Source organism: Musa acuminata, chromosome BXJ3-8 (genome assembly GCF_036884655.1).
Source record: "Musa acuminata AAA Group cultivar baxijiao chromosome BXJ3-8, Cavendish_Baxijiao_AAA, whole genome shotgun sequence".
NCBI classification, from domain to species: Eukaryota; Viridiplantae; Streptophyta; class Magnoliopsida; order Zingiberales; family Musaceae; genus Musa; species Musa acuminata.
The window spans coordinates 3,000,311-3,026,914 of NC_088356.1; the positions used below are offsets into that span (position 1 = coordinate 3,000,311).

Sequence of the window (26,604 nt, forward strand, 5' to 3'; positions counted from 1 at the left end):
CGTCTACTCGGAATTACTTCAGATTTCCATGGTTGCACAACCCATATCGAAAAAATGGAGGTCTTTGTTCCAACCAAACAATTAAGTTTTGTTGAATTTCTGAAGCATGATCTTCACTATGTCGTAGTCCTTTTTCAAGTTAATTAGTCCCTTTTCTTTGTCTGTTTGCCGTGACCCATCAACAATCGAAGAGAAAGGTGATGTTAGCTTTGAAGAGGAAGAAGTGTTGCATGCAGCAACAAAGAGATGTGAAGGATGGCGGTGCAATAGAGTAACGTGGAAGGCGACGGAGGGAGTCTGAAAGAGTATTTGAAGAATGGCCAGAATCCCTGTTTGATTACCACTGAATTCTGAAAGAGTATTTGAGAACCATGTTTCCTTGTCCACTCAACAACAACAACAAGGCGACGGTAAGGCTCACTGTGATGCGTATCTGAGATTTGCAGAAGGTAAGCCTATGTGCCACCTTATCAACTCAAGAACTCGAAATGAATGCTAGCTTGCAATGATTTCCTTCAAGATGATCAAAAATTAACTGTATCAGAACAGTTATAAATTACAAAATATGACACTCAAGTTACCTGAGTACAACTACGACCAATGATAAGATCCGTGTATGACGACACTCTCAAGCTTCAAAAGTTTGCTACAGGGGATTTGGTGGAGCAGATAAATCCCATGACAAAGTAGAGATGAGTGGTTTAGGAAACCTAGTCGGATTATTTACATTTCAATTAGTCATACAGTAAAGCTTTCAGAATGCTTTGGATTTCAAGTCCATTCTCCCACCTCTCTTCTACCAATTCTCTGACTACTCTCTAACTCTTTTCATGATTTGTACAGACAGTAGCGCTCCTACATCAGCAATTGGATCAGCCACAGTTGTGGTGCACGCTGTTACGAGCTCTTGTTTGAAATTTGCAGAAGGTAAGCCTGCGCCTTGCTTGTGAAGAAGTTCTCGAGCCTGATGCGGACAACAAGAAAATGACATGAATCACACAGGCAAATCTATATTTATAGGTATCAGTTACAAGATTTAGGATTTGACGAGGAAAACACACCTATTTGCGCACTTATAATATATTGTCTCGGGGGAGTTGTAGGTGCGTGCATTTGCGCACATTCTTTTCACATCGGCCACAAACATCTCGAAAGTGACGTAGTACTGTTCTGACTCTAATCTCTTAGACATGGTCCTTAGATCTGGAAGACAAAAAATTTATATCAGTCAAAATTTCAGGAGAGAACTTCTTAAACTGAAAGATCTGATGTTAAAAAATAACCTAAATATAGAGAGAAGGGAAATTAAAAAAAAAAAAAAAAAGCAACGTCCTTCCAATGCAGCATAACTACAACAATTTTCACTTCTCCGGTCCAGTAAGTTAATGAATCAAACTAAATGAACAAATGCTCAACATAGTCTGACACATAAAAGAGACTTAATCATTATAGATATAAGCATGTTGTTTCAAGAACCCAATCTCTGATCTGATATCAACATTAAATAGGGCATTAAGCTAACTACTCAAACATTGCCAGCTGTGCTTGATTGGAAAGAAAAACATCGATCCGCATGATTTCCTATGAACTCATTTCATTAAGAAATTAATAATGATCATGCAATCTAATTGAAAATATGGGGCATAGGATTTCAGATTTTCTCTCATCTACAATTAGATAAAAAAGAAGAGTATGTGGACACGGATTGATCTGTTACTAAACAATTTAAGTTGCCCAATATCAAGCATCAACCTAGGATTCGCCCAAAGTTTAATGTAGAGTTCCTTGAAGTATTCGTCTTTGGTATCTACATATGTGAAACTTCATCTATTTGAACACTTTGTTTTCCTCGAGTAATGCAAAGAACTCCTTTTCAATATGTCAACTTGCTGCCAGCACCACCTAAAGAGATATACAATTTAATCCCAACCTAGACCTCTGTTATTGATCCAACACCAAACTTCTCTTATATCAAATAGCTGCCGCTGCATGGTTCACTACATCAAGATTTTTGGAAATCCATGTATGAATGAACCAGCCATTTTTATCCCCAACATGGTAACCTAGCCTCTTCCATTCAAACAGTCAAAAGTTTACTGCAGCATCCTAATCAGCATGCTGTTGACACAGTAACCACAGAACTCACAAGCAGAAATGGAGGGAAATTGTCCTTTTGTTAGTTTATCTTAGCCCAATTACTGGACAAATTCTAATAAAATAAAGTCAAAGCGATCCATCTGATGATTTATCTGCATGAGGTGAGCAGAAAAAAATAGAGCCTTGGTAAGCCTCATGTCATACCACACCATAAAACAACATTGCACAAAAAGAACCACTAATGCATATGAGCCAATAGAACACAAATCTTTCTAAACAAAAACTAGGCATTTCTTTCTTTCGTCAAGCAACTATAAACGAGTTCACATGAATATCTATTATCTTCGTAACACATGGCATAGAGCAAAATTGTTTGTCTAAATTAAGACAGTAATTAAATCATTTAGAGGCTAGGAATCTTGATTATTTCTTTAACAAAAGTTAACAGAAAAGAAAATCACCCATATATATGGAAGGTACCAGAAAAAGAAATATTTAATTAGACTTTGGAACAATATCAATATTTCTTGCATACTTACCCATAGGATCTTTTATGATATCATAATAATCAGGAACCTCACGTGCATCTACTGGTTCCTTGAATGGCCAAGCATCAGGATGTTCAAACATGAGCTGTCAGAGAGTCAATAATGGTATCACATTAGTATATAATAGGGTATTACATTAGCATATAACATAAGTATCTGAAAGCACAGAATCATTATCGTGAATCTCTGTATGTATTGATTGCCTTCATTTACAGACGATCTAAGGTATAAGAATAGGCAGCAGTTCTATATGTAATATGTAACAGAACTGTTTTCTTAGTTCCCCATAATCAAGAATTTTAACTGTCTAAGATGAATTTTCTAGCAACAACCATTGTTACAATCTTGAACAAAATAGAAATGCATAAATCATATAAAATAAATGTTAAAACTTCTAAAGGTTATATTCTGGAATCATGTCACACAATACACATATAATTATAATGGAAAAAGAGATCAACAGACCCAATATGGTCAAAGGAATAACCTCAACTAACACAACAGTAGTGTCACGAAAAGGAAATCCAAGTTGAAAGAACAAGGCTTTTCCTTTGTTTTGGCAACCAATAAATAGAGTTCAATGCTAATAACAAGAACTGTGTTTATAACCTAAACTGAACCATGCACCATTCTCTAGGATAGTGGAGAATGGGCAACCACCAAATAGAGTTCAATGCTAACAACAAGAACTGTATTTATAACTTAAACTGAACCATGCACCATTCTCTAGAACAGTGGAGAATGGGCACACGTGTATAAGCTTGTGGTGCAGAGGACAGATTATTCTTCACAGCAGTGATTATTGTTTTCATATTCATGCTTTATATATGAGATACTGATTTCCACGTAGATTGTTGAACGATCGATTCCAGCATGATAAACTTAATTAAGCAGAAAATAGCAGGACTAGCAAAGATCTAAAACATTGAACTTACCTTTAAAAGGTTACGCATGAAGTTATTAAGCTGCTGGCGCTCTGTAGCATTTGTTGTCTTAAATTTTGAGTGGCCCCATTGATCTGGTGTCCAACCGGCATCCTCTATATATTACAGAAAGTAGAAATTTTCATGACAACAGAACCAAGAAAAGAAAATACATAACTATAACCTAGATCAATTGCTATGTATCCTATGCATGCTGGTATGACACCACACAGCTTCTAGAACTTTGTACTCAGAAGACATTACCTATAATCTAACCTATTAACAGAGAAAAAAGAATCAAGCTAAAAATTGCATTCAGATGCAAAAATATCTCTGACATTTGAACATCCTTTTGACGTCAGTTATGCATTTTGTCAATAATAATCACTAAAATTTCAGCATCACATACAACTACAAAAAAGCTACTCTTTTTGGTGAAATTATTTTAAGCAGAATTTTAAAACTAAGATTCATAACTTTTTAAAATTAAGAAAACAGATACTGAAATGTTAGTAGTGCACACGTTTGTCTAGTAGGCTATCTTATCTCGAATGCACTTACATAGTAACTTGGGTCTTCGGCTGTTGTAAATGATTTCTCAAGGCACAGGAAATACTCATGATATACAAAGGAAGCTTATTCACACAAACAAAAGAAAAGTAACAGCATTTTGCTGAAGTGTCAGTAGGAAGATACAGTAGTCCACTACCTTAATAAGCAAGAAGCCATCAGCAGAAAAAGGTGGTAAATATTTTTTTTTTCTTTTGAGGTGCAGGGTTTTGTAAATTAATGTGCCTACTGCTACCTTTTCTAGAAATGTGTTAGATTTTGTAGATTGACCCTGGCAACCAAATGTCTTCAAGGCATTTATTATTTTTCCTCAGATTATACTTTAGATATATCACTTCACTTGTAAATGTCCTTTGGGAGACCCAGTGTCGCTACTAACACACATGTTGGACCAACCACAATGGCATGAGTTTGTACAGGTTACTTGCAAAACATTTTTCAGCACTTGTATGTGAATCCAGAAAACTCATTTTGCCGGATCAGTCAGCAAAAAGTGTAGAACTTTTTTAAGACTTTGTATTTGGACAAAATACATATCATATAGGTAATCATTGAGTGATCATGATTAGCTTATGCATAGAAAGCCTCTAGTGAGTTAAGAAGACTGCTTCATTGTTGAAACTAATGAGGAAGCTGCAAAACAAAAATAAATGATACATGAACAACAGTGTTGTATGTGTGTGGGTGTATATGTGTGTGTGTGTGTGTGTGTGTATGTTTAAAGTTCTATATAAAATGCTCTCTCAAGAAAGCTGCAAACAGTAGAACTGTATTGAGTTTCTTTTACTATTTTGAATTAGTTCAATTACATTAAAAAATTATGCAATTACCTTTGACAGAAGTGACCTTTAGTTCCTAGTTGATATTTTAGAAGAAAAGATGATCAAAAGATGAAGTCAGTAGTAAATACACTTACTCAGACCAGGAATGTCTTCCACTTTAATTGGTTTTCTTGGAATGCCAGCTTCTTTCTGAACAGGACAAAAGATGTTGATCAGACATAAATATAGCTTAAGCATACAAGACGTTAATTAATATGGGAAACCTATACAGTCCAGAAAACATATGGAGCAAACTTTCAGTCAGTCAATTTGGGTAGTTAGATGACTGCATATTGGTAAACTTCAAAGGAGAATTCTGGTTCCAACGTTATTTGTATAATCAAAGAACCATTATCACCAGATAATGGCAATTCAATGGTCATACCTGTAGGTCTTATATTCTAAGAAACTAAATGTTCAAGTCCTTGAAACATGACAGAAGTTATATTTTTTATTTGTGCAAATGCACTATATGTCTAATGTTAACATGTGCTAACAGAAATTAGAAATTACAAATGCAATTCTATCCCTTTTTTTCATTCTCAATCTACATGCATCCAGACGAACAAATGTATATGCCAAAGGCCATAGTGGAAAGTTCTCATGATCTCATTTTTCTAATCTAACAAAATATTGTGTACCTTGATGATGGATCTTGTTTAAGATATCAAGATACACACTATAAAACTTATGGAAGTTTGTTTCTTTATGTTATTCGAACACATATAATGGATTTCCTGAAGAGACCTATAAATAAGCAACTGAAGTTATGCAGGAGTATTATCAACCCTTAACATAAAGGTTTCAAGTTAGCAGTCAAAAACAATGCATGATCTCATCAGGTTTATTCAATAACCGCAGCTCTAGTCAACCAGTTCAAAAAATCAGCAATGACCACTTTAAACTATGGATAAGAAGGCATAACACACAATATGTACCAATTATCCAAATTTGTGAATACAAATTATTTGCAACCTACCATTTGGAAAGGATGTACACTAGGTCATATATTAATGTCTATACTAACATAAGCAGACAACATTTCAAATTTTGGTTGCTAAAGTGAAAATACAGGATAACATCAAAATCTATATGTACAGATGACATCAGACCTTTTGGAAGTCGATTCCTTGATAAACAATGTGACAATTTGAAAGTTCTCTTATTTTCTCATCTATTGCCTGCAAACTCAAAACGAGAAATGCACATTCAAGTGATTCCACAATCAATATTTAGTAAATACCCAACAAAAACAAGTAGAAAAAATTCTCATAGAGTTACAAAAATCAAAAGTCTGAACCTAAGAATCTTATTGATATACATGACATAAATGAAGGGCAGCTCAGTGCATGAGGCTTGAGCTTAGTGACATTATTTAGTGCTGTAACACACATATCAAATTAGAACAACCTCACAGTTGTGCTTAAGACCCACCCCTTAATATTTCAGGAGCCTATTACACATACATTCCGTAAAAATGAAATCTAACTGCAAGTAGCAAATAACTTAACTTGGATATTGATATAACAAGTTCAACATAGATTAGATTCATTTCTAATTTACATAGTATGCATACCCATCCCGGCTTTCTATCACTAACTATATTCAAAATGTAGTTTGAATTTTTTAACCCTTAATCCTTGTTGTTAATGCTTAATAAAGACAAGGCTAACCTTTCCAATCGCCCAAGCTCAATGAAGTGCTAAATAAATAAGATAAAAAGATCCTAGGTAGGTACTACAGTGATATACATTTTCTTCTGGATTCCATTTTGTACCAGTATCCCAAAGAAACCGACGAACATCTCAAATAATCTCTTAGTCCTTTTCTAAATAACACGACCAAAATACTTAATTGCCTTACATGAAAACCAACAGCTGCAGAGAAGCATTTGTCACTTTACCTGTCGTTGTCGCCGAATCATTGTAGCCAGATCAATGTATGGAAGCTTCGGGTCTATTTTGCACTCCATAAGAATACCTCCATCATAGTCCTTGATATATCTTCATGTACAAGGTGAATAGATAATTTAATGTAATAAAAAAAATTTCAAATGACATTTGGAGAATATATAAAGCAACATGGTTTCTAATAAACACATTCCTCAAGTATAATATAACAAAAATTGGTCAGAAAGTGAAATAAACAGCAAGGAGGAAAGTTCAACACTTCATGCAGCAAAATTCATAAAGGAAAGGGAAAATTGAGGGCATTACAACCTCAAGCTCTCAAAAATACAAGAAATTTGAATCTCGTGAAATTGATAATGTCAAAACATCCATACCCTTGCCATCTTTCTTTCTCCAAAGTGATCTCCTTTGTGAAGCCCTAACAACATCAATTCACAACAGTCAAAAAATTCTGACCAGAAAAATGGGCCAGAGCTATATGACAAGCATGTTAAGTTTTCCTTTTAGGGAATCATCTTGCACAAGCGGATATGGTAGCAAGCTAAATTCCATAGTGTGAATAAACCACTGTCCATGAGAACAAATTGAGTATTTCTTACCAGTACAAAATTTCACTAAATTGCTACAGCTATGTGGACACAATCAGTAATTAAAGAATCAGAAAAAAAAAAAGAAATGTGAAGCAGAATTAGATTTCTAAGAGTAAGATTCACCACACCGAACAAAGAAACCAAAATCACAGGACGGGACATTGTAGATGGGAATAAATAAATTTCCTCATTTTGCTCACCTAAATGACTATGAAAGTTCATCAGTCACAGACTAGAGAAGATATTCGCCCGTGTTTTGGGACATTATACGATTAGCATGTTTAGAAAATAAAAGAAGCAGATTACAAAACAACTATCATCAAATAGTCTAATGACATAATTATTGAAGGTAAACATTATCAATAGCCTAATGCAGAAATGTGGGACAGGATAAAACTTTGATAGAACCAACCTGCTTAATAAAATAGCCAACAGCATTATTATCAGCATAAGTTAGAAAATAAGCTAGCCCATCAACATCACGAGCATGCTGTTTTAAGTGATTCATAAGTCTTGTGCCATAGCCCTTGACTTGCTCATCTGCTGTGATTGCACAGAAAGCAATTTCCCCAAATCTTTGACTGCAAGCGATTAAATCCAAATTATTAGAAAATGTTCAATATTGTGATGAAAATGCCATCGGAACAGGATAGAAGCATGACAAGTTGGACAAAACAAAGTTTTCATGGCTTCAAACATGTTGAGGAAGTTATTTTATTATGAAAGTCATGATGCTGAGCATCTACATGTGCTTATAAATGCATACCTGCATGAACACGTTTATAGAACATGAACATACATGCATGTATAATATAAAATTGTTCCAGGTGAAATGTACCAGAGTTTGAAGTGGAAAAGAATTCAGAGAAACAAGAAAGCAGGGCAAAGGAAACAATATGTTTAGTTGTTTACAGTCACAGGCAACAGCACAAAATAGAAAATCACATGTAAATTGTTGAGCTTAAAGATGCCTGCAATTACATGTTTTCCTAATATTATAAATATGTCAAAAATAAATTAATATTGTTGTGTGACTAAACTACAACCTTCCCTACAGTTACATATTCTTGGTAAAAAAAGCAGGGGAAAAAGAAAAGCATAAAGCAATATAATGATATTTAGAAGGAGGATGGTGAAGATACATGTCAACATCGGGTAGTCTTGCAGCAATGTACCATCAGAACTAATAGGAACCAACAATCACTAAAAACTAAATGGCCCAGATTCAATGGAACCTATGGTCAGGATTAGAACTGATCAAATTGGATTGATGCATCAGGATATTCACCCAAAAAATAGCTATTACATAAATAAGTAGCAACCTATACTTGTGTGAACTCTTTACTATTGATGTGGACGTCTTTTGAGGCTCCAGTTAGCTACTACTCTTCCTTCCCAATACTTAATACGGGCGTGAAAGGGCCTATCTCAGGCATGAACTACTACACATTATGACCCAAAGCCGACTATTGATATTATGCCATGGGGTAGAAGTGCACATATGTCTTATATTTTTTCCATTAATAAAGAGTATATAAATAAAACCCAAAATAGTTACTTTACATTTTCTTCTTCCTGATATCATAGAGACTGACTGAGTTTTTTTTAGCTGCTTTTATGCATAATCCCAAGTGTTTCACCTTGGTGAGAAAGCACTGACGGTAACGCACGTTAGGCAGTATCTGATGTCAAGCTCACTAGGGTTTTTCCCTACTCTTCCCACTTAAGTCTCTCGTTTTCCCTGCCACCATGGATATGTTGACATGGTGCTGATAAGGCACATGCCAACAAGTTTCATCACAGCCACAGACAAAACAGAGTCATTCAAGACCGCATTTGAATCAACCCCAAAAAACAAACCTTAATTTCAATATTAGTCTCACCTATCATTCTAGGGCAAAAAAGATAGCCATGCTTCACCTATCATCCAATAATAGTCTCTAGTAACCCCAGCTCCATAAAGATCATGATGTGAGCAGTTAAGCCAAAGGTTGTGAAGAGGAAAAACAGATCAAATCTGTAATGGGTAGACTGTAGAGGTCTACTCGGATTGATCACTGAGTAATTAAATGCTCCTAAACCAACAACTGACATCCTCTAGTTGGAAATGATCATAAAAGGAAGACAGCATTAAAAAATCACTGGTTTACAAATAGCTGTTAAATATTCAGCAAAACAAAGGTGTGAATGATTCATTTGGATATATACCCCATCTAAAGAAATATGGAGCAAAGTTCCTATCATCAACAAATGAGAAATCATCAAAGCAGGATTTCACAAGAGGTAATCGACCCACATACAGCAGTGGAAGGTATTAATGCTCGACTATCAGCAGTAAGAGGGCTACAATATGAAAAGCATGTCATTAGAGCATTGAATGGGTAAGAATTTCAATAACCTATATTAGCACAATATCATGCCTACTGTAGAATAATTAAACAACTCTCCATACATTTATATTTAAGCAACAATAGGTTCCCAATATCAAGTCCATTTTAGGGATTTAAAGATGAGTGATTGATTATGGCACCAAGCTAAAACAATAACATAATGTACAAGATTGTTTAAGAAAACAGTGACCAGAAAAGCCATTCTTGGAGAAACCTCAATTTTTCATTTTTATCATAAAATTTCAACCAATAAGAACTGCCTAGCATGACATATAAATTACTGGTGAACAACAGCTATAAAGTCAGGAAACACAAACGTTATCATCCAATTTATTTTCATATAAAATTGCAAATATGGATTACACAATATTAGTAATAAGTTCAAACCTTTACAAGTGCAGGACATTGTATTGATCAGATTATGATATATGGTTGCTTTACCTGATATAGGGGCGATATGTTATTCCACCAACTACCTGATTATGTCGGATAACCATCATTGACTTGTGGCTTCTGCAAAATAACAAAAACAAAGATGATATAGGCAAATACAAATAGATAAACAAAATAAGTGACAAAGTTTGTGTTTAAGAAGACAAATACATCAATACCAAATAGCAAGCACAAAGGCCATGCAAATCATTGCTATGATTTTGATTTAAAATAAAACGGGTAATGCAAATCATTGCTATATGGAAATAAAAATGGTTGGGGTGCTATGCAATAAACTGTAATTTGTTTACACCTGGCTTTATCTAATGTTCTCTGAGCCAGATACCCAAAAGTCAAGTGCACTTTGCCTCGAGCGGCACACACCACACCAGCGAAAGGTGTATGCCACTCAAGCTTGGCCCAAAAACTAAATTCTTATTTCAATTAACTTCAGCCCATGATTGTTTTGTACCAGCCCATGAGACCCTTGCTAGAGAATACAGGTTCTGAAACCAGTGAAGAAAATGAATTTTAGGAGGATTAGTCACCAGAGAATCTAGTGTTGCTATCTCTATGGAATGATCCAAAAGATGCAGGAGCTTTCTATTAGATTTATTCTGAAACTCTTTAAAAATGCAACAGAAAGTATGCAATCATCATCAGTGTTCTTGCAAAAAAGTGTTGTTTAACATCCACACTGGACATTCAACTCTGAAACAATTGACCCATCTGAAATTCAGGCAGATCGATTGAGATGCACTAAAATGCATGTTTCATGTACCTAAACATATATAAATCTAGAGAATTCTTTATACTTCCATTTATGTAGCTAATAGGAGCAAACTAGAAGAAGATACAGAAAGGATCAACTGACAAGTTAATGCATAAAAATACAAGAAAAACCATCAATTTTAGTCTGTCGCAGAAAGTGAAGACAGACATCTTAGTTGTCCAGATGCATGAATTTGAAAGCATAGGAGGAAACTAGAAGCTTAAGATTAAATTTCAATTCCTACTTTACAAAATGATCCAAAAGCTTAGATGATTACCTATCCATAACAAGACGAACAATATACTCCTTGGGCATATTAGGAAGTTGTCTGGCAAATATATTCTTCAATCCAATCAACCTAAAGGGTGCAAAGTAGATAGGAATAATTAATTACAACAAAAAAAAACCTTAAGTTTTCAAATATTTCATGGTTAACATTCAAGTCAATATTAATAATATAAAAAAATTGAAATTATTCTTGAAAATCATGTAAAAACACATGAAAACAATACCAAATCATATGTTCATCAACTCCATCATTTGCATAGCACAAAAATTTGAGCCTTCCAGCATCTTCCTGCAAAGGGACTAATTTTTGTATCAATATGTTTCAAAGAACTAGTAAACCAAACTGAGAATTTGTGATGCTTTCTAGGTTAATTTCTTGAATAATTTCAATGAACTTGTAAAGCTAACAGATCGACCAAGTTGTTATATATGCCACCAAGATGCATCAAAATTATTTACTTAAGCAATGGAAGTCTTTGAAATTACTGATGAATGTGGACCTCAAAAATATGAGATATTGACTCCAAAAATAACATTATGATATGTGGTCTTTGTTCCATGAGTCATTTGGAATGTAAATAATGAAAAATGCTAACAAGTCTCAAGACCAACAGACATCACTTGAGGTTTCATACCCGATGCTTCCTTGCTAAATTTGTGCATCGAAGATACACTTGGCAGAAGTAATCATGTTTCTCTGGAACGTGCTAAAGAGTAATTTTATGTACTATTTGTCTAAACACCACAAGAATTTTACTATTAGCCAGTATGATAATCTTCTGTTTTTTAGTAACTGAAGATTGGAACAAAGCTTGTATTGTATTACAAGATAGAAGAATTTATCGAGAAAAGAGATGAAAGTAGTCCTCCCTTGGTCAAGATTTTCAAGAAATGATGTGCTTTGCTCCGGATATACTGTGGATTTAGTTTTCAAGAAATAAACAAACTCCTCTATCTCTCGAAATATTCAAGAAAAGGAGAGGGACGAGCGGACTCACCTCTCTTTTCAGCCCTTCCTCTCTGGCAATGTAAGCCCCGCTAGTCTGTATGTTCTCAGTGAAAATACTCTTCACGGTCTCCTCCTTGACCACGATCCCAGGCATCAAGTTCACATTGGATGAGGGGTTCTGCTGGGCCGGCGGGCCAGCGTTCCCACGGTCATCCTTGCTGCCCAGCGCCGACAGCCCAACCCCCGATGGTTCGACCTTGGTGGTCAGGTTCTCGGTTTTAGGGGGCTTGGTGCTCCTGGGGTTGCCGGATCCGCCGGGGGCACTGGCGTTCTCGAGGCGAGCGGCGGTGAAGGTCCGCATGGAGTCATTGTCCTCCTCCTCTTCCTCTTCCTCCTCCTCCTCGTCCTCGTCTGCCTCCTCCTCCTCCTCCTCGGTATCGTCCTCCTCCTCCTCCTCCCGCGCGCTGATGCTGTCGAGGTCGTCGTTGGAGGTGAGGGCACCGGTGTCGGAGAGCGCGAAGGGGGCAGGAGCAGGGGCTGGGGCGGCGGTGGCGGCGGCACCTGGGAACTTGCGCTTGTGGTGGACGGAGCTGGAGGCGGAGGCAGAGGCGGAGTGGGAAGGGGAGGGAGATTGGGAGCTCCGGGAGCGGACGGGGGCGGAGTGGCCGTCCATCGGTTCTAGGGCTTAGTCGAAGAGTCAAAAGGGTTCCGACGGGGGGTTTGCTGGTCTTTTTACTACCCCACTCCGAAGAGCCAAAAGGCTACTGTTTCATCATTTTATAATATATATATATATATATATATATGTATATATATATATATATTTGTATATATATGTATATATATATGTGTATGTATATACATACATGTATGTATATACATATATATACAAATATATACATATATATACATATATATATATATATACAAATATATATATATATACAAATATATATATATATATACAAATATATATATATATATACAAATATATATATATATATATACAAATATATATATATATACAAATATATATATATATATACAAATATATATATATATATATATATATATATATATATATATCACGTGATGATCGATAGTCATGGTGACATCTCTACCATAGTCTCGTTGCACACACTGTCTATCCTTCCACAAATAGTGCAAAGAATCCCCATAGTCATGGTGGTGTATAGTTGTGCTTGCTTGCTAACCAACCCTCGTCAATGTTCCATTGCATCCACACGTGATAATTCTCATGGACACAGCTATCACCATCGCGTGACCCTCGTTGGTCACACATCTCCTTTGTAGTCGACCAGCAAGCCTTACGACCATCGGGTAGTCACTAGGTAGCCCATATCGACAACGCATGTGTCTACAACTAACTTGTTATCGTGTGCCATCGACATAGCGCAATCGTAAGCCGCATGACAACCCACCATCAACATCATTTGCCAACGTTGCCTTGACCATCTTCATCGTCATCATCAACACTGATCAAGGGCAGCACCACCTTCATGTGCTACCGCATGCATCTGACATTGTCGAGCCATCGCAGCAACAATACCACCACTTAAAGGCAACCATTGTCCATAATGACAAATGTCACACTTAGCGATGTTACACTTTCATTGCTTGGGTTACTACACACAACAATCGTCACTGCATACAGCGGCAATGCTACCATCTTTGTCGTTGTTGCCTATGACAAGGTCGATAACCAACGAAAACCATCATCCTCAACGATGCTTTGTAGTTGTAGCCTGCCAAACAAACAAATATAGATAATATACTTTTATTGTGGTTCCACTTGCATCGTAAACAAGTGAGAAATATAAATAAATTTAAAGATCGAACAAGACAGATGAGATAAGAAAGTATATCGATAACATAGATAAATCGTTTAACTATCGTATAATCAAATTCGAATAACACATTTTCATAACTAAAATGTGTTAACAAATAGATCTAAATACAAAATAGATTCAATATACTTTTACAAGGTATTTGATTTTAAAATATAGCTCTGATAGTATAAAAACTATAATTATACTTTTATGCCAAAAAAATTTATGTCAGAAACTAAAATCAAATAACGATATATCAAATATTATGATTATGTATCTCTTGATGCTTTTTAGAAAACTTTTATTTGATCTATAAGCATGTCATCTTTAAATCCAAATGAAACAATGATTCTGATCTACAAAGAAAATTAAACTCACTTTTTTTTTCTCTTTTTATCTTTTACTAATAATCATATCAAAAGTAAATTAAATATATAATATATCTTATCTAATTTAATTCGAACTTTGATCTTATTCATGCAAGCAAGCGAGCAAACCTTTCTTCATAGTCTGCATCATGCAAGACCGCTTCTTTGTTCTCAGTAGTAGAGTCGATCGAGTCAACACACTGCAATAAGCTCGACTTTTCCATCTCACTACCATCGGTCTCGTGCTGATCCAACTATGTTGGGCAACAAGGGCCTAAGTTGGCCAACTATTTTGACATGGACTTTTGGTGGTGCGGTCAACATCATCCAAACGCGATCAAGGACTTTGTCTTCTGAAGTCCTTTGTACGTAAACTCTGAAGGTCTTCTTCCAATAATTTCGGAGTCCGGAAGAAGACGACACCGCTCTTGGATTAACTTCAATTATTAAACTCACAAAATCACATATAATTACAGTTTATATGCGTATATTCTAAGTTTATATCAACCCGATCTCCAACCACAGCGAGCTAAGCCATGGGTGTCTCCAAGTTGTTCTTCTCATCCTTTCTCGTCCGTGCTCTTCCTCTTCTCTAGCTTATGACCATAGCCCAAAACTCCCAGCTCTTCTGCGAATACATTGGAGCACAATCCCACTTCATCCTTGCCTTCGCCATCGACTACACCACCTCCGCGTCCCTCGCCGATGGACAGTTCAACGTCTTTTGGGATAGCACTAGCCTCTCCCCCTTCGCCTTCTCTTCCATCAGACAAAGCAATGGGAACGTGAAGGTAGCTCTTATCTTGGGAGGAGACACCGTGACCGACAGCCAGACTTGCTTCAGTCCTTCTTCTATTGACTCTTGGGTCAACAACGTCGTCTCTTCACTCACCTCCATCATCCAAGACTATAACCTCGACAGTATCGACAACGACTACGAGCACTTCCAATTTGACGTCGACGCCTTCGCAGAGTGCATCGGGCAGTCGCTGACGACCCTGGAGAATAATAGGGTGATCTCGATCGCTTCCATAGCTCCTTTCGATGATGCACAAGTCCAGAGCCATCACCAAGCACTTTGGGCGAGGTTCTCCAATGTCATAGACCATGTCAACTTCCAGTTCTACGCAAATGTTATGCGAGTGCAATCCTTTCTTAGTAACAAGATACTATTAGTCCAATATCAAACCAAATAGAACAAGAAGAAACAAAGGTGGAAATTTTTTTTTTATTGAACTTCTTAAAAAGAAAAACACTATAATGACTCTTAGACTTAACTTGAATACTTGAGGCTTTTATTAATCTATATATAGATGCCACCTATTTATATATGTAAAATATAAGAGTCTAATCTCTACAATTTTATCTAATTTTATTTGAAATTTTCTAAGATATATTTTAAACTAAGAATTCCTTTTCCCTAAAACTCTATCTAATCTCATTTAAAATATAAAATATTAATTTATGATTTTTTAAAATATACTTTAACTTCTTAACACTCCCCTTTAAAAGTATACTTTTGGATATAAGACCCAACTTGATTTGCAAGGTCACACCCATAACTGCCACAAAGTACGATATCACATGTAAAAATACGATCCCGACCAAAGTGTTATCCAGGGTGCCTGTGAATGTTACCATCTATATCATTTCTTATACTACCCAAAAATCTACCTGATTTAAGTTGCTCCATCCGAAAACTTTTATGACCATTTGAAAAACCTCTTGACTTTGTAGATAGAAGACCACTATCTAGATAGAATGAATTCAAGAATACTAGATAGAAGACCACTAAAATCTCTAACTAGACTTTGTACAAAAGGTACAACATCCATACGATGATTGAATTCAAGAATAAGCTCATGTAAACTAGAAATAGCACCAAATCCCTCACAGAAACTAATAGGCCTTTTGATATCATATTCTTTGTAAAAAGAGAAGAATCTATCAAAAGTGAACTCTCTGTCGGTGCACAATCTTTTAATTTTTCTTTCAAGAGCACTTTCAACTACTAACTTGAATTTTTAAAATTTTGAAAAACTTTTAATTTTTCCTTCACAAAGTAAACCAAAGTGAACCTTGTAAAAATATCAATAAAGAGAAGTATATAACAAAAACCTAAATAAGATAGTGTTTTGAGTAGGGCTCATTACATCGCTATGAATAAACTCCAAGGGAAATTTATATCTTGAAAGTGATATATCAAAATATTTCATGTATGCTTTGTCGTATTCACATCATTCACAAATTTCATTACTGAGAATATATCAAACTATTCATCAAACTTTTCTACATCATAATTTTCAATTTAAGAAAATTTATATGACAAAGTCTAGCATGCTAGATTAATGCACCATCATTTATACTCATCTTATTAACATAAAAGGTTGATTCTGATAAAATATATAAATCTTTCGCCCTTTTATTAGTATGAACTATATCTACATTTAATTCTTTTATATTACGAATAAACTTGACTTTATTAGGACAAAAAAGAATATAATTTCTAGCATCAACTTTATTTGCAACAGAGAAGAAATTTTTCTTTATATTTGGAATATGGTACACACTCTTTAATATAATAAGATCATTATCTTTATTTGAGATTATCCACTTGGTAAATAGTGTTATATGTCATGATAATTGAATTATTACCTTCATATTGATATTGACAAATATTGGTGAATTTGATACTATCACTAATGAGATGATGACTACATCCCGAATCAATAATCCAGTCATTTTCAAAATTAATAGATGTCATGGTCTTAATAGTTTCAATCATAAAATATTTATTCCAATCTTCACCGATAGTATTAGAATAATCTTCTTTACTTGTAATATTTCTTTTTTTAATCTTCATACGATATTTTTTTCTTGATGTGACATAACTTGAAAGTCTTGCTTGCTATTAGCATCATCCTTATTTTATTTATCATTATCATTATCTTTTTTCTTATTTATAAAAAGATATCTCCATCTTCCCTTGAAATAGAGGCTCCCACCATTTGATGAGCTAGGGATTCTTAAGAAGTAAGAAGATTTTTCAACTATACTGGAGATGGTTATTAAACCTATCTATCCTTGAATAAATGTAGCGTAAGGAGTATATTCTTTTTGAAGACCATGAATAATACAACATTCCATTCGTGCATCAGAAATAGGCTCATTTAGATTTAAAAGTGATATCTCTGAATATAAATTTTTAATCTTCAAAAAATACTAAGAAATTTTTCAACTATACTAGAGATGGTTATTAAACCTATCTATCCTTGAATAAATGTAGCGTAAGGAGTATATTCTTTTTGAAGACCATGAATAATACAACATTCCATTCGTGCATCAGAAATAGGCTCATTTAGATTTAAAAATGATATATCTGAATATAAATTTTTAATCTTCAAAAAATACTAAGAAATTGAGAGATCCCCTTTGATAGTTTTTGTTAAATCATTATCTAAATATTGAAGTAGAGTCATATTCTTTTTGTTGAGCAATGCATCAAGAGTGATCCAAATCTCTGAAGTTGATTTACAACGACTAATGTGTTCAAAGAGATCATGAAAAATAGATATTTTTCATACAAATTCAGCATTTGCATTTAAATTCCTTCATCTCTTTATTACGTCTCCATCTATAACACCTAGTGCTAATTTTTGTATTACAACCAACCATATCTCATAAATCTTTTCCTATAAGATATGATTTCAAACAAGTTTTTTAGATCTTATAGTTAAACTGATTGAGAAGTTTAATATAAAATCCACCCATTCGACTATAATATTCCATAGTAAAAAAAAGATTATCTTCTATAATATTCCATAGTGAAAAAAGAGAAAATCACATGTAGTATAATCCTTTTCTCAAATAATAGTAACAAGATACTATTAGCCTAAAATTAAACCAAATAGAAGAAGAAGAAACTAAGACGAATTTTTTTTATTGAACTCCTCAAAAATAAAAATAAAAACATAAATTTTGAACTTGAGTCTTAGACTTGACTTAATACTTGACACTTTTATTTATCTGCATATATAGATACCATATATTTATAGAATAGATGTAAAATACAATAGTCCTTAACCTCTCTAACTCTATCTAATTTTATTTAAAAAATTAAAAAATGTTTTTAAATTAAAATTTTTATTCTTAAAATTATATAATTTATGATATTTCAAAATATACTTTATTTGTCACCCGAGAATGACTTCTTCGTTGCGGGTGCTGCGCGCTAGTTACTTATTGCACTACTGGGAGTCTCCACGAAGAAGGGCTTCGTCGTCGCGCGTGGTCTGGAACGATGGGGCCTCTTTCTGGGGAGGCTGATGGTCCTTTTCGCTATCTTTCACGGGTCCCCTCTTGATTGCCTGCGTTTGTTGTTCACGGAGTCGTAAAGATTCCTTCTTTTCCATATGGATCCTCTTTAAGGCGCGGTCGCCTTCTGGGCTCGCCAAATCGGCATTGATTATGAATGCTCGTCTTGGTTTCCTCGAAGACTCGTGCTTGACTTTGGAAACCCTCACCAGGATCCTCGGTCGCCTTCTGGTGTGCCAAAAAATGGTTTCTTTTTTCCTCGAGTGGCTGGATTATATAAGTTGCATCCCTCCGGCGTTCTTGTTGACCTTGATTTGTGCTGCTGCGGGTGGAGGATGTGGAACGGTTTGGCCTCCGATCTTGTTCCCTTGGTTCTTCCCTAATTCTTCTCCTAGTTGTCATGCAAGGAGTTGAAAGCTTCGACATTTGCGTTTCGTTGGGTCGGTAACTCGGTCACAAACGATCCTTTTGGGTCTTTTTTAACCTTTCCATGCTGCAGGTGAACGGTTTCGCCTCTTTTCTCGTTTCCCTACTTGTTATCTAAAGTTTCGATCTTTGCGTTTCATTGGGATCCGTGTGACTGGGGTGTTAGTTCTCGGATTCTTGGCGACTTGGTTTCTTGATTTGGACTAAAGTTAGTCGGATGTCGAACGGTTCTGCCTCCTATCTCGTTTCCCTTCTTCTTCTTCTTGTGTGGTTGTAGTAGTTTTCTTGTAGTAATTGCCTTTCCAAGTAGCGCAGTGGTTGGGATTCTTTTGGATGATTTCTTGGATTCTTATCTGGGTTTTTCCTGCTGATTGCACTTCTTGTGAATTTGGCTTTGAGTTTTTGAGTGTTGTGAACTTGAACCTGGGCGATCGTTGCTGTTTCTACAAATGATTCTCAACTTCATTTAAATCGAGCGTCATCAATTTCTAGGGTTTCTGAAAGTGATGTAAATCCATTCTTTTTTTGGGGGGGGGTTGAGTTCTTCAACAAAAGTTAGCAATGCAATCGAACGTAAATAGTATTCATCTATCAAGTAAGTCAGACAGTTGAAAGCATAATTTATAAAAGTTAATGTGTAAGAATTTTGAAAAAGTTACTTCATTCTTTCCTCATTTTCGTAGTTAAAAGAATCAAGGTGCCGTCCTGTTTCCAGGATTTGGCTACATAATAGATGAATCTCTGATCATAAAAAAGCAATAAGGTTTAATATATTGTAATGATGATTATTTTCATGAAATCAAAAGAAAAGAAGGGGCGTTTTACTTTATTTTGATTATCTTATTCCCTGGTCGTTCTTTGTTAAAGATGTAATTTGAGAACTTTCATTCTTTGTTTATTATGTTGAATTTGTGCTTTAAGCTTCCTGGATACACCAATGGAGTAAAAAGGCAAGAAAATGCCTTTTTGGCGATATTTGATATTGCTGCTCCTTTTTGGTGCATAATTCACGTCAGAGGTTTGGTTTGTTTTAAAAAGTAATTTTGGAATTTCCTTGTCTGGATATTATCATAAATGAACTTTTCGCTTTAAATATGCATCTGCTGCAGCATATTTTCTCTTTAATATAGTTTTTGGGGCATTAGCTTTATGTTAAATATGGATAAAATTTTGGACTCCCTAGTGGAAGATATCATTGATGGATTAGACTAGACTTTCCAAGTAAGAACTGTGAAAAATCTGTAGTGCTTGCAGGACATGGGTTTGGTGGTCTTCTTACAGATCATATAGTGTCATTTTCTGCACAACCTGCTTGTAGACACTGGCATTTTTTGTTGTGTATAGTGGTTGCAAAAGTTGGGGTTTGTGAATCAACTTGATTTGGGGATCAGAGAATGCCGCTTTTGGAACTGATACCGATCGGAACAATCTTGGCACTGCTGACAGATCAGGTCTTACAAACAGCAACAGCCGCAAAGGATGTTCTTATTGAGAAAGAAAGTTTTAAAGCATTATCAAAGTATCTCTATGATATCGAACCTGTCTTGAAACAATTGCAGCTTCATGAGTTGAATGACACTCAAGCTGCGAGACAAGCATTGGAGTTTCTTAAAGAAGATGTCAAGAAGGCAAAGGACATAGTGGATAAATATAAGAACCGTGCACGCTTTTATTTACTTGTAAGATGCCGAAACATTGTAAGAGAGATACAAGATGTCACAAGGGACATTGGAAGGTCTCTTGCTGCTTTGTCCCTTGCAAGCACTGAAGTCCTCTCTGATTTATCAGAAAGGATGAATAGGATTCATGGAGAAATGCAGAAGGCTGAGTTTGAAGCTTCTCAAGCACAAATCAGAATTGTTGAGAAGTTGGATCAAGGACTTCGTGAGAGGAAAAGTGATCAGACCTTTGCAAATCACATGCTGGAAGAAATTGCAAAAGCAGTGGGTGTGCCTATTGAGCCATCAGAAATAAGTGAAGAACTTGCTAGTTTAAAAAGGGAAAAGGAAGAAGCAGCTGCTCGTAAGGAAAGGGCAGAAGAAATCTTTTTGGAGCAAGTTATTGAACTTCTATCTCATGCTGATGCTGCTGTTGATCAAGAGGAAATTAAACATCATTATCAACGTAGGGTCCAGACTATAGAAAACTATGCTCCACAGGATGAATCCATTAAACCTTTGAACTCATTTATGTGTCCCATAACAAGAACAGTGATGGTTGACCCTGTCAGCCTTTGCACTGGAACTACATGTGAACGAGCAGCCATCGAAACGTGGTTTGAATTTGGACATGCTATAGATCCAGAGACACACCAAATTCTTGAGGAGTTCTCACTAAGAAGCAACATTGGTTTGAGACAGTCCATTGAGGAGTGGAGAGAGCTCAACTATTGTCTTAAGATTAGGTCAGTGAAGGGAAAATTACAATCTGGTGATGATTCAGCATGTGCTAATGCTCTCGACCAATTGCAGGAGGTTATTAAAGAAAATCCAATCTGCAAGGATTGGATTGCTTTAGAGGGGCTTATTGATATCATCCTTTTGACAGTTCCAAGTAGCCATGATAGAGATTTAAAGAAAAAGGCTTTAGCAACATTAACTGTTATAGTTGAAGGGCATGCTAAAAATAAGGTATGGATTTCATTACTAAGTTTAAAGGCCATATGAAAACAAAGCAATAGTTACTTTAAGCACTATTTGTTTGTTACTTATTGCTGACTTCATATTATTCTTAACACTTCTAGAAATTGTTTAACATACTGTGTTGGTAAAATATTTGTTATCTTTTGATTTTCCAAATGTCACATTTATCCCAGAAGTCATAAGTAGAGATTCCTATTTGCTGCTATTGGCATGGTTTACTGTCATTGACAAACAAATCCTGTTAAATTGCAGTTTCATTTCTTGAGTTTTGATTATGAAGATTTAATTTGAAATTGAAGAACTATGAACAAATGTAACATTGCAATTACCTTCCAATAGAGCTATCACAATTTACGGAGGATCCCTAATTTGCTAACTTAGTTGCAATTTAGCATGCATGCAATTATGATGAATTACAAATCCTTTATGTGCATCTCTGGGATGCATGCGGTGTAAGAAAATACTTGTTTGGCTGTTTTCAAGTCCTTCTAAAAACTTAAATAGGAAAACTTTTAACTTCTACTGCTCCGAAGCTTCTAGTCTTCTTGCATTTTTGAGTGTATGTATGTACACGAGGCTGTAATTCCTTCATCTTCAGATGCAATATGTTCTCTAGAATAGGTTTGTAAGCTCATCAGCTATCTTCTTGCACATACACCTATTTTTCGCTTTTCTATAAAGAATTCTCCTTTTTTTTTTCTCCAGATTTATCTTTCCTGGATTCTTCTTTTTTGCCCTTCTTTTGTTTCCAGATTCTTTGGCATGTTACATTTTTCATTTCATTGTAGTCTCTCACTGCCTTTGCCAATATGTTATTCCATTCTATCTTGACTGTTAATATTCTTTATTGTTCAACAGCCACCCTAAATTTGTATGTGTAATGATGCCTTCAATATGCTCTTTTGGCAAATTTTGAGATAATGTACAACTTAATGCATAGAACTTCCTTACAGGATATAAATTTATGCCTATGTGTAGTATCTGTCCTTTCTGAGACATATTCAAAGCATCTGTCCCTGGAACATTCTCCTGGTTTATGTCATCCACTGAGAATATACATTCTAATTTCTCTTCTTGTATTAAAACACTACAAAAAATTAATTTTCTTTCCTGCATTGTGTCATTGGTTGAAATCCTACAATTCTTATTTGTTTTAGAAGCCTTTCCATTTCTTTTAAAAGGCAAAAAAATATTACTGGGACAGGAAAAAGTGGTTGAAGCTGGTGGACTTGATCAGATAGTTATTTGTCTGGGACGTGGTCCAGACATTTCAAGAGCTGCAATTGAGTTACTATTTGAACTACTGCATGATGGTTCAAGGTGGAATAAATCTACATGTAAGAAACTTAAGCAGCAAAAAAGCTCCATTCTTTTTCTCGTGATGCTTCTGAACAATGAAGTCAGGGAGTCAGCAGAAAAATCTGAAGTTATTTTATGGAAGCTTTGCGAAGATGATGATGATACTATTTTATCTGCAGCTGCTTCTAGTTGGTACAAGCCACTCATCGATCGTCTCAGTCATGGTAAGTCCTTAAATATTCAACCATTGTGATTAGTGTACAGTAAATTTTCTTAACATTTCTTAACTTCTTATACTATCGTGGGAAATTAATTGCCAAACTTGAAAATCCACCATCACCCGTTGAAAAATTATTACTGTCTCTACATGATACCCCCATATGGTCTCACATCAGATTAAGGAGGATGATTATGATGATATACAAACTTAGATGATGGTGTGGTGGACAGCTTAGCCATTTTCTCACCTAATGATTAACGGTTATCCGTAGATCTCCTGGGAGAATTGCTACTATTTCTTTTTCTTACCCTACTCATGTTTCCTATCTGACAAAAGACGGTTGATTGTATCCTAGTGCTTATGAGTTGAGAATTTCATCAAGCAGAAACACACACAACTTCTCATGAATTATACTCTTACTCCATCCCAATGATATTACTTGACATAAGGCGTGGTCTTAAGGAGACATATATGCAAAACCTTTGATCTTTTAATTGCATGCTTGCCTATAGTTTTTTCAACTCATTTTTACACTTCAACTTTTAGGTCCAGAGTCATCAAGGATATATATGGCGAGATCCATTGTGAAAATGGAACTGATTGATCAGAACATAAGGCTTCTTGGTGATGAAGGAGTGATCCATCCATTGGTAGAGTTGGCATCTGGAAATCTTGAAGCGAAAGATTCAGCTTTCTCTGCTCTAGCCAAGTTGTTGAGTTCCCGGGATAATAAAAGGTTAGTTGCTGCAGCAGGAGGGGTTCCCCTGGTAATAGAACAAATATCTTCTTTGCGTGTCCCCTCAATTATTGTTGGTGAGTGCTGTGAGATTCTTGAGAATCTCACTTCAGACGACGGCATAGAATTTCTTGTTGATGCAAATGGAATGCATCTCGCATTGGAGGCTATCATAACCAACTTAATCGCCATGCTTCAAAATTCACATTACTCGCCAAACATTTTGAAGCCAGTCCTACTCACACTTTTGAATATCTACAAGTCAGACCAAGTAATTTCACAGAAGGCAATTGCTGCAGCTAATGGTGTTTCTGTTATATTTTCCTTGCTTGAAGATCGCGACAGGCAAATACAAGAACTTGCACTTAAGCTCATCTATCATCTTTCTCAGCATGAACCGGATGGTATAACAAGTTTCCTCCTGGATAAAAGGCTGGAGACAGTCGTTGACTTTCTTGAAGATGGCACTCAATGTGATGTGCAGACAGCAGCAACAGGGTTATTAGCTTGTCTTCAGAGCTCTGAGGCAGCACTTAATGAAAGATTGATTCAGTTAAATGTATTGCCACTACTTATGAGCATACTCAATACGAGTAATACTGAAGCAAAAGAAAATGTGCTCAGGGCCCTTATCAGGTTTGTAGATCCAAGTGATGTTGAGATGCAACGGAGGGTGGTAAAACTGGGAGCCTACCCATTGTTTGTGAGCATCTTAAAGTCTGGTAGCTTAACAGCCAAGGCAAGAGCAGCAGCTTTAATCAGCAAACTGTCATCGAGCAGTTTCACACTAACTGTTGCACCAGTTACGACTGGCTGCTGGTGTTTCCGAGCAGTATCCTTCCCTGCATGTGAGGTGCACGGCGGAATATGTGATGTCACTTCTAGTTTTTGCCTTTTAAAGGCGCAGGCATTACCCGAGCTGATAAGATTGTTGAAAGAGCACGAAGATGCAACAACTTATGAATCACTTCACGCGATGGGGACTTTGATTCAGGATGGTTCATCTTGTAGAGTTGCCAAGGTTCTACATGAAGCAGGTGGCATCAATCCAATAGTGGATATTTTGAGTTGGGGAACACCAACCTTGAAGGAAGAAGCTCTTGTAATACTAGAGAAGTTATTTCAGTACAGGGAAGTTGCGGACTTCTACCGTGCAGTAGCAAAAATCCCGCTTATTGGTTTGTCCACCAAGAGCAATGAGAATGGGCATCTCGGACGGAGGGCTGCTCAGGTCCTGTTAGAGCTCGACCGCTACTCCAAATCAAGTTCGATGCCGCTTACTTAGATGGTATGCATTCATCTAAACTGTACCCATGCTTTCTGTCAGATTCCCTGCCTCATTCAGCCATTTTCCATGGTCCGGTATACAAGTAAGTTTGCGAATTCAGATTCTTCTTTCATGTTATTGTTTCGGGCCTCTTGGCAACATTTTTCTAAACATATCTTAAGTGAGATCCTTGTAGTCTGTTTTTGTTCTATAGAAAGTTGTGTGCAAGACTACCATCCACAAAACAATGCATGTAGATTTGATATATCTCAATCTACTGAGTCATAGGTTTTAGATTTGAGCTATAAGCAAAGGATCTTTCCGAAAGAGTCACTCAATAGCAAATTTACCTGCCAATTTGTTTTAGCCGTCCTCCCTTTACATGGTGTGGTATATATTAGGGTGATTGCAATATCCTCTTTTTGTGTTTTTTTTTTCCTTGATGGTGCTCCTTTTTCAAAATTTTCAAACCATCATATCTTATTTTAAAATTTTCAAAAATATCCCCTAAAAACTATTCAATGTTTTCCCATCTAAATTCAAAAAATAAAAATTTTATCAGTTGTTTATAGTGTTTTTAAAATAAGACACTATATAATATTTAAAAGTACTCTTCAATATTGTTAACGCACTATACGTTGTTTTAAAAACAATGTGTAGGGCTTTAAAAACACTATAAAGTGTTGTTTTAAAAAATATATAGTATTTTGTTAAAAAAAATACTATATAGTGTTTTATGGATAAAAATAAATCACAAATATCCTTTTCTTAAGGAGTATTTTTTAAATATAAAAAAATAGAGGGTGATGATTTGAGAATTTTAAAGAGGTTTCATCTGGGAAAAAATTTCAGAATATTTTTTCCAACTATCGTGTGTGTGTATATATATATATGTGTATATGTATATATGTATATATATATGTATATATATATATATGTATATATATATATATATATATATATATATATATATATATATATATATATATATATATATATATATATATATATATATATTCCGCCAATCGCCGTTTCGCTTCGCGAGCCTATCTTCGCTGCCACTTCAGCTCACGCCGCGGACGTACGAGTGTGTAGATTACGCTCTGAGGAGGACCGTTGGATGGGGATCAACGACGGAACTTTTCCCGCTGTGACGGGGCAAGTATAACTTGTGCGTACGTTCAACGCGTAA

At 35.6% G+C, this 26,604-nt stretch overlaps 3 protein-coding genes across 5 annotated transcripts; 2 read left to right on the top strand and 1 right to left on the bottom strand.

Annotated features, from left to right (window-relative positions):
• Positions 1-483: 483 nt before the first annotated feature.
• On the bottom strand, positions 484-13,028 carry LOC103993868 (histone acetyltransferase GCN5). Its single transcript, XM_009414084.3, has 13 exons — positions 12,340-13,028; positions 11,566-11,630; positions 11,331-11,411; positions 10,291-10,362; positions 7,872-8,040; positions 7,244-7,287; positions 6,863-6,962; positions 6,072-6,140; positions 5,055-5,109; positions 3,581-3,684; positions 2,637-2,730; positions 1,062-1,203; positions 484-964 (listed from the first exon to the last, which is right to left on the bottom strand). The coding sequence occupies exons 1-13, from the start codon at positions 12,961-12,963 to the stop codon at positions 898-900; spliced, it is 1,686 nt and encodes a 561-aa protein (XP_009412359.2). The 5' UTR covers positions 12,964-13,028; the 3' UTR covers positions 484-897.
• A 2,025-nt stretch (positions 13,029-15,053) lies between these two features.
• LOC103994339 (chitinase 2-like) lies at positions 15,054-15,704 on the top strand. The gene has a single exon (XM_065164319.1). The coding sequence runs from the start codon at positions 15,108-15,110 to the stop codon at positions 15,702-15,704; it is 597 nt and encodes a 198-aa protein (XP_065020391.1). The 5' UTR covers positions 15,054-15,107.
• Positions 15,705-18,785: 3,081 nt separating this feature from the next.
• On the top strand, positions 18,786-25,778 carry LOC135646061 (U-box domain-containing protein 43-like). 3 transcript variants are annotated; one of them, XM_065165179.1, is made up of 4 exons: positions 18,786-19,321; positions 20,503-21,878; positions 23,095-23,413; positions 23,956-25,778. In XM_065165179.1, exons 2-4 carry the CDS (start codon positions 20,643-20,645, stop codon positions 25,428-25,430), a joined length of 3,030 nt encoding a protein of 1,009 aa, XP_065021251.1. In that variant the 5' UTR covers positions 18,786-19,321; positions 20,503-20,642; the 3' UTR covers positions 25,431-25,778. The 3 variants fall into 3 exon arrangements, with proteins under 3 accessions (XP_065021251.1, XP_065021252.1, XP_065021253.1); XM_065165180.1 differs by having other exon boundaries at positions 18,786-19,262; XM_065165181.1 differs by having other exon boundaries at positions 18,786-19,167.
• The last annotated feature ends 826 nt before the right edge of the window (positions 25,779-26,604 follow it).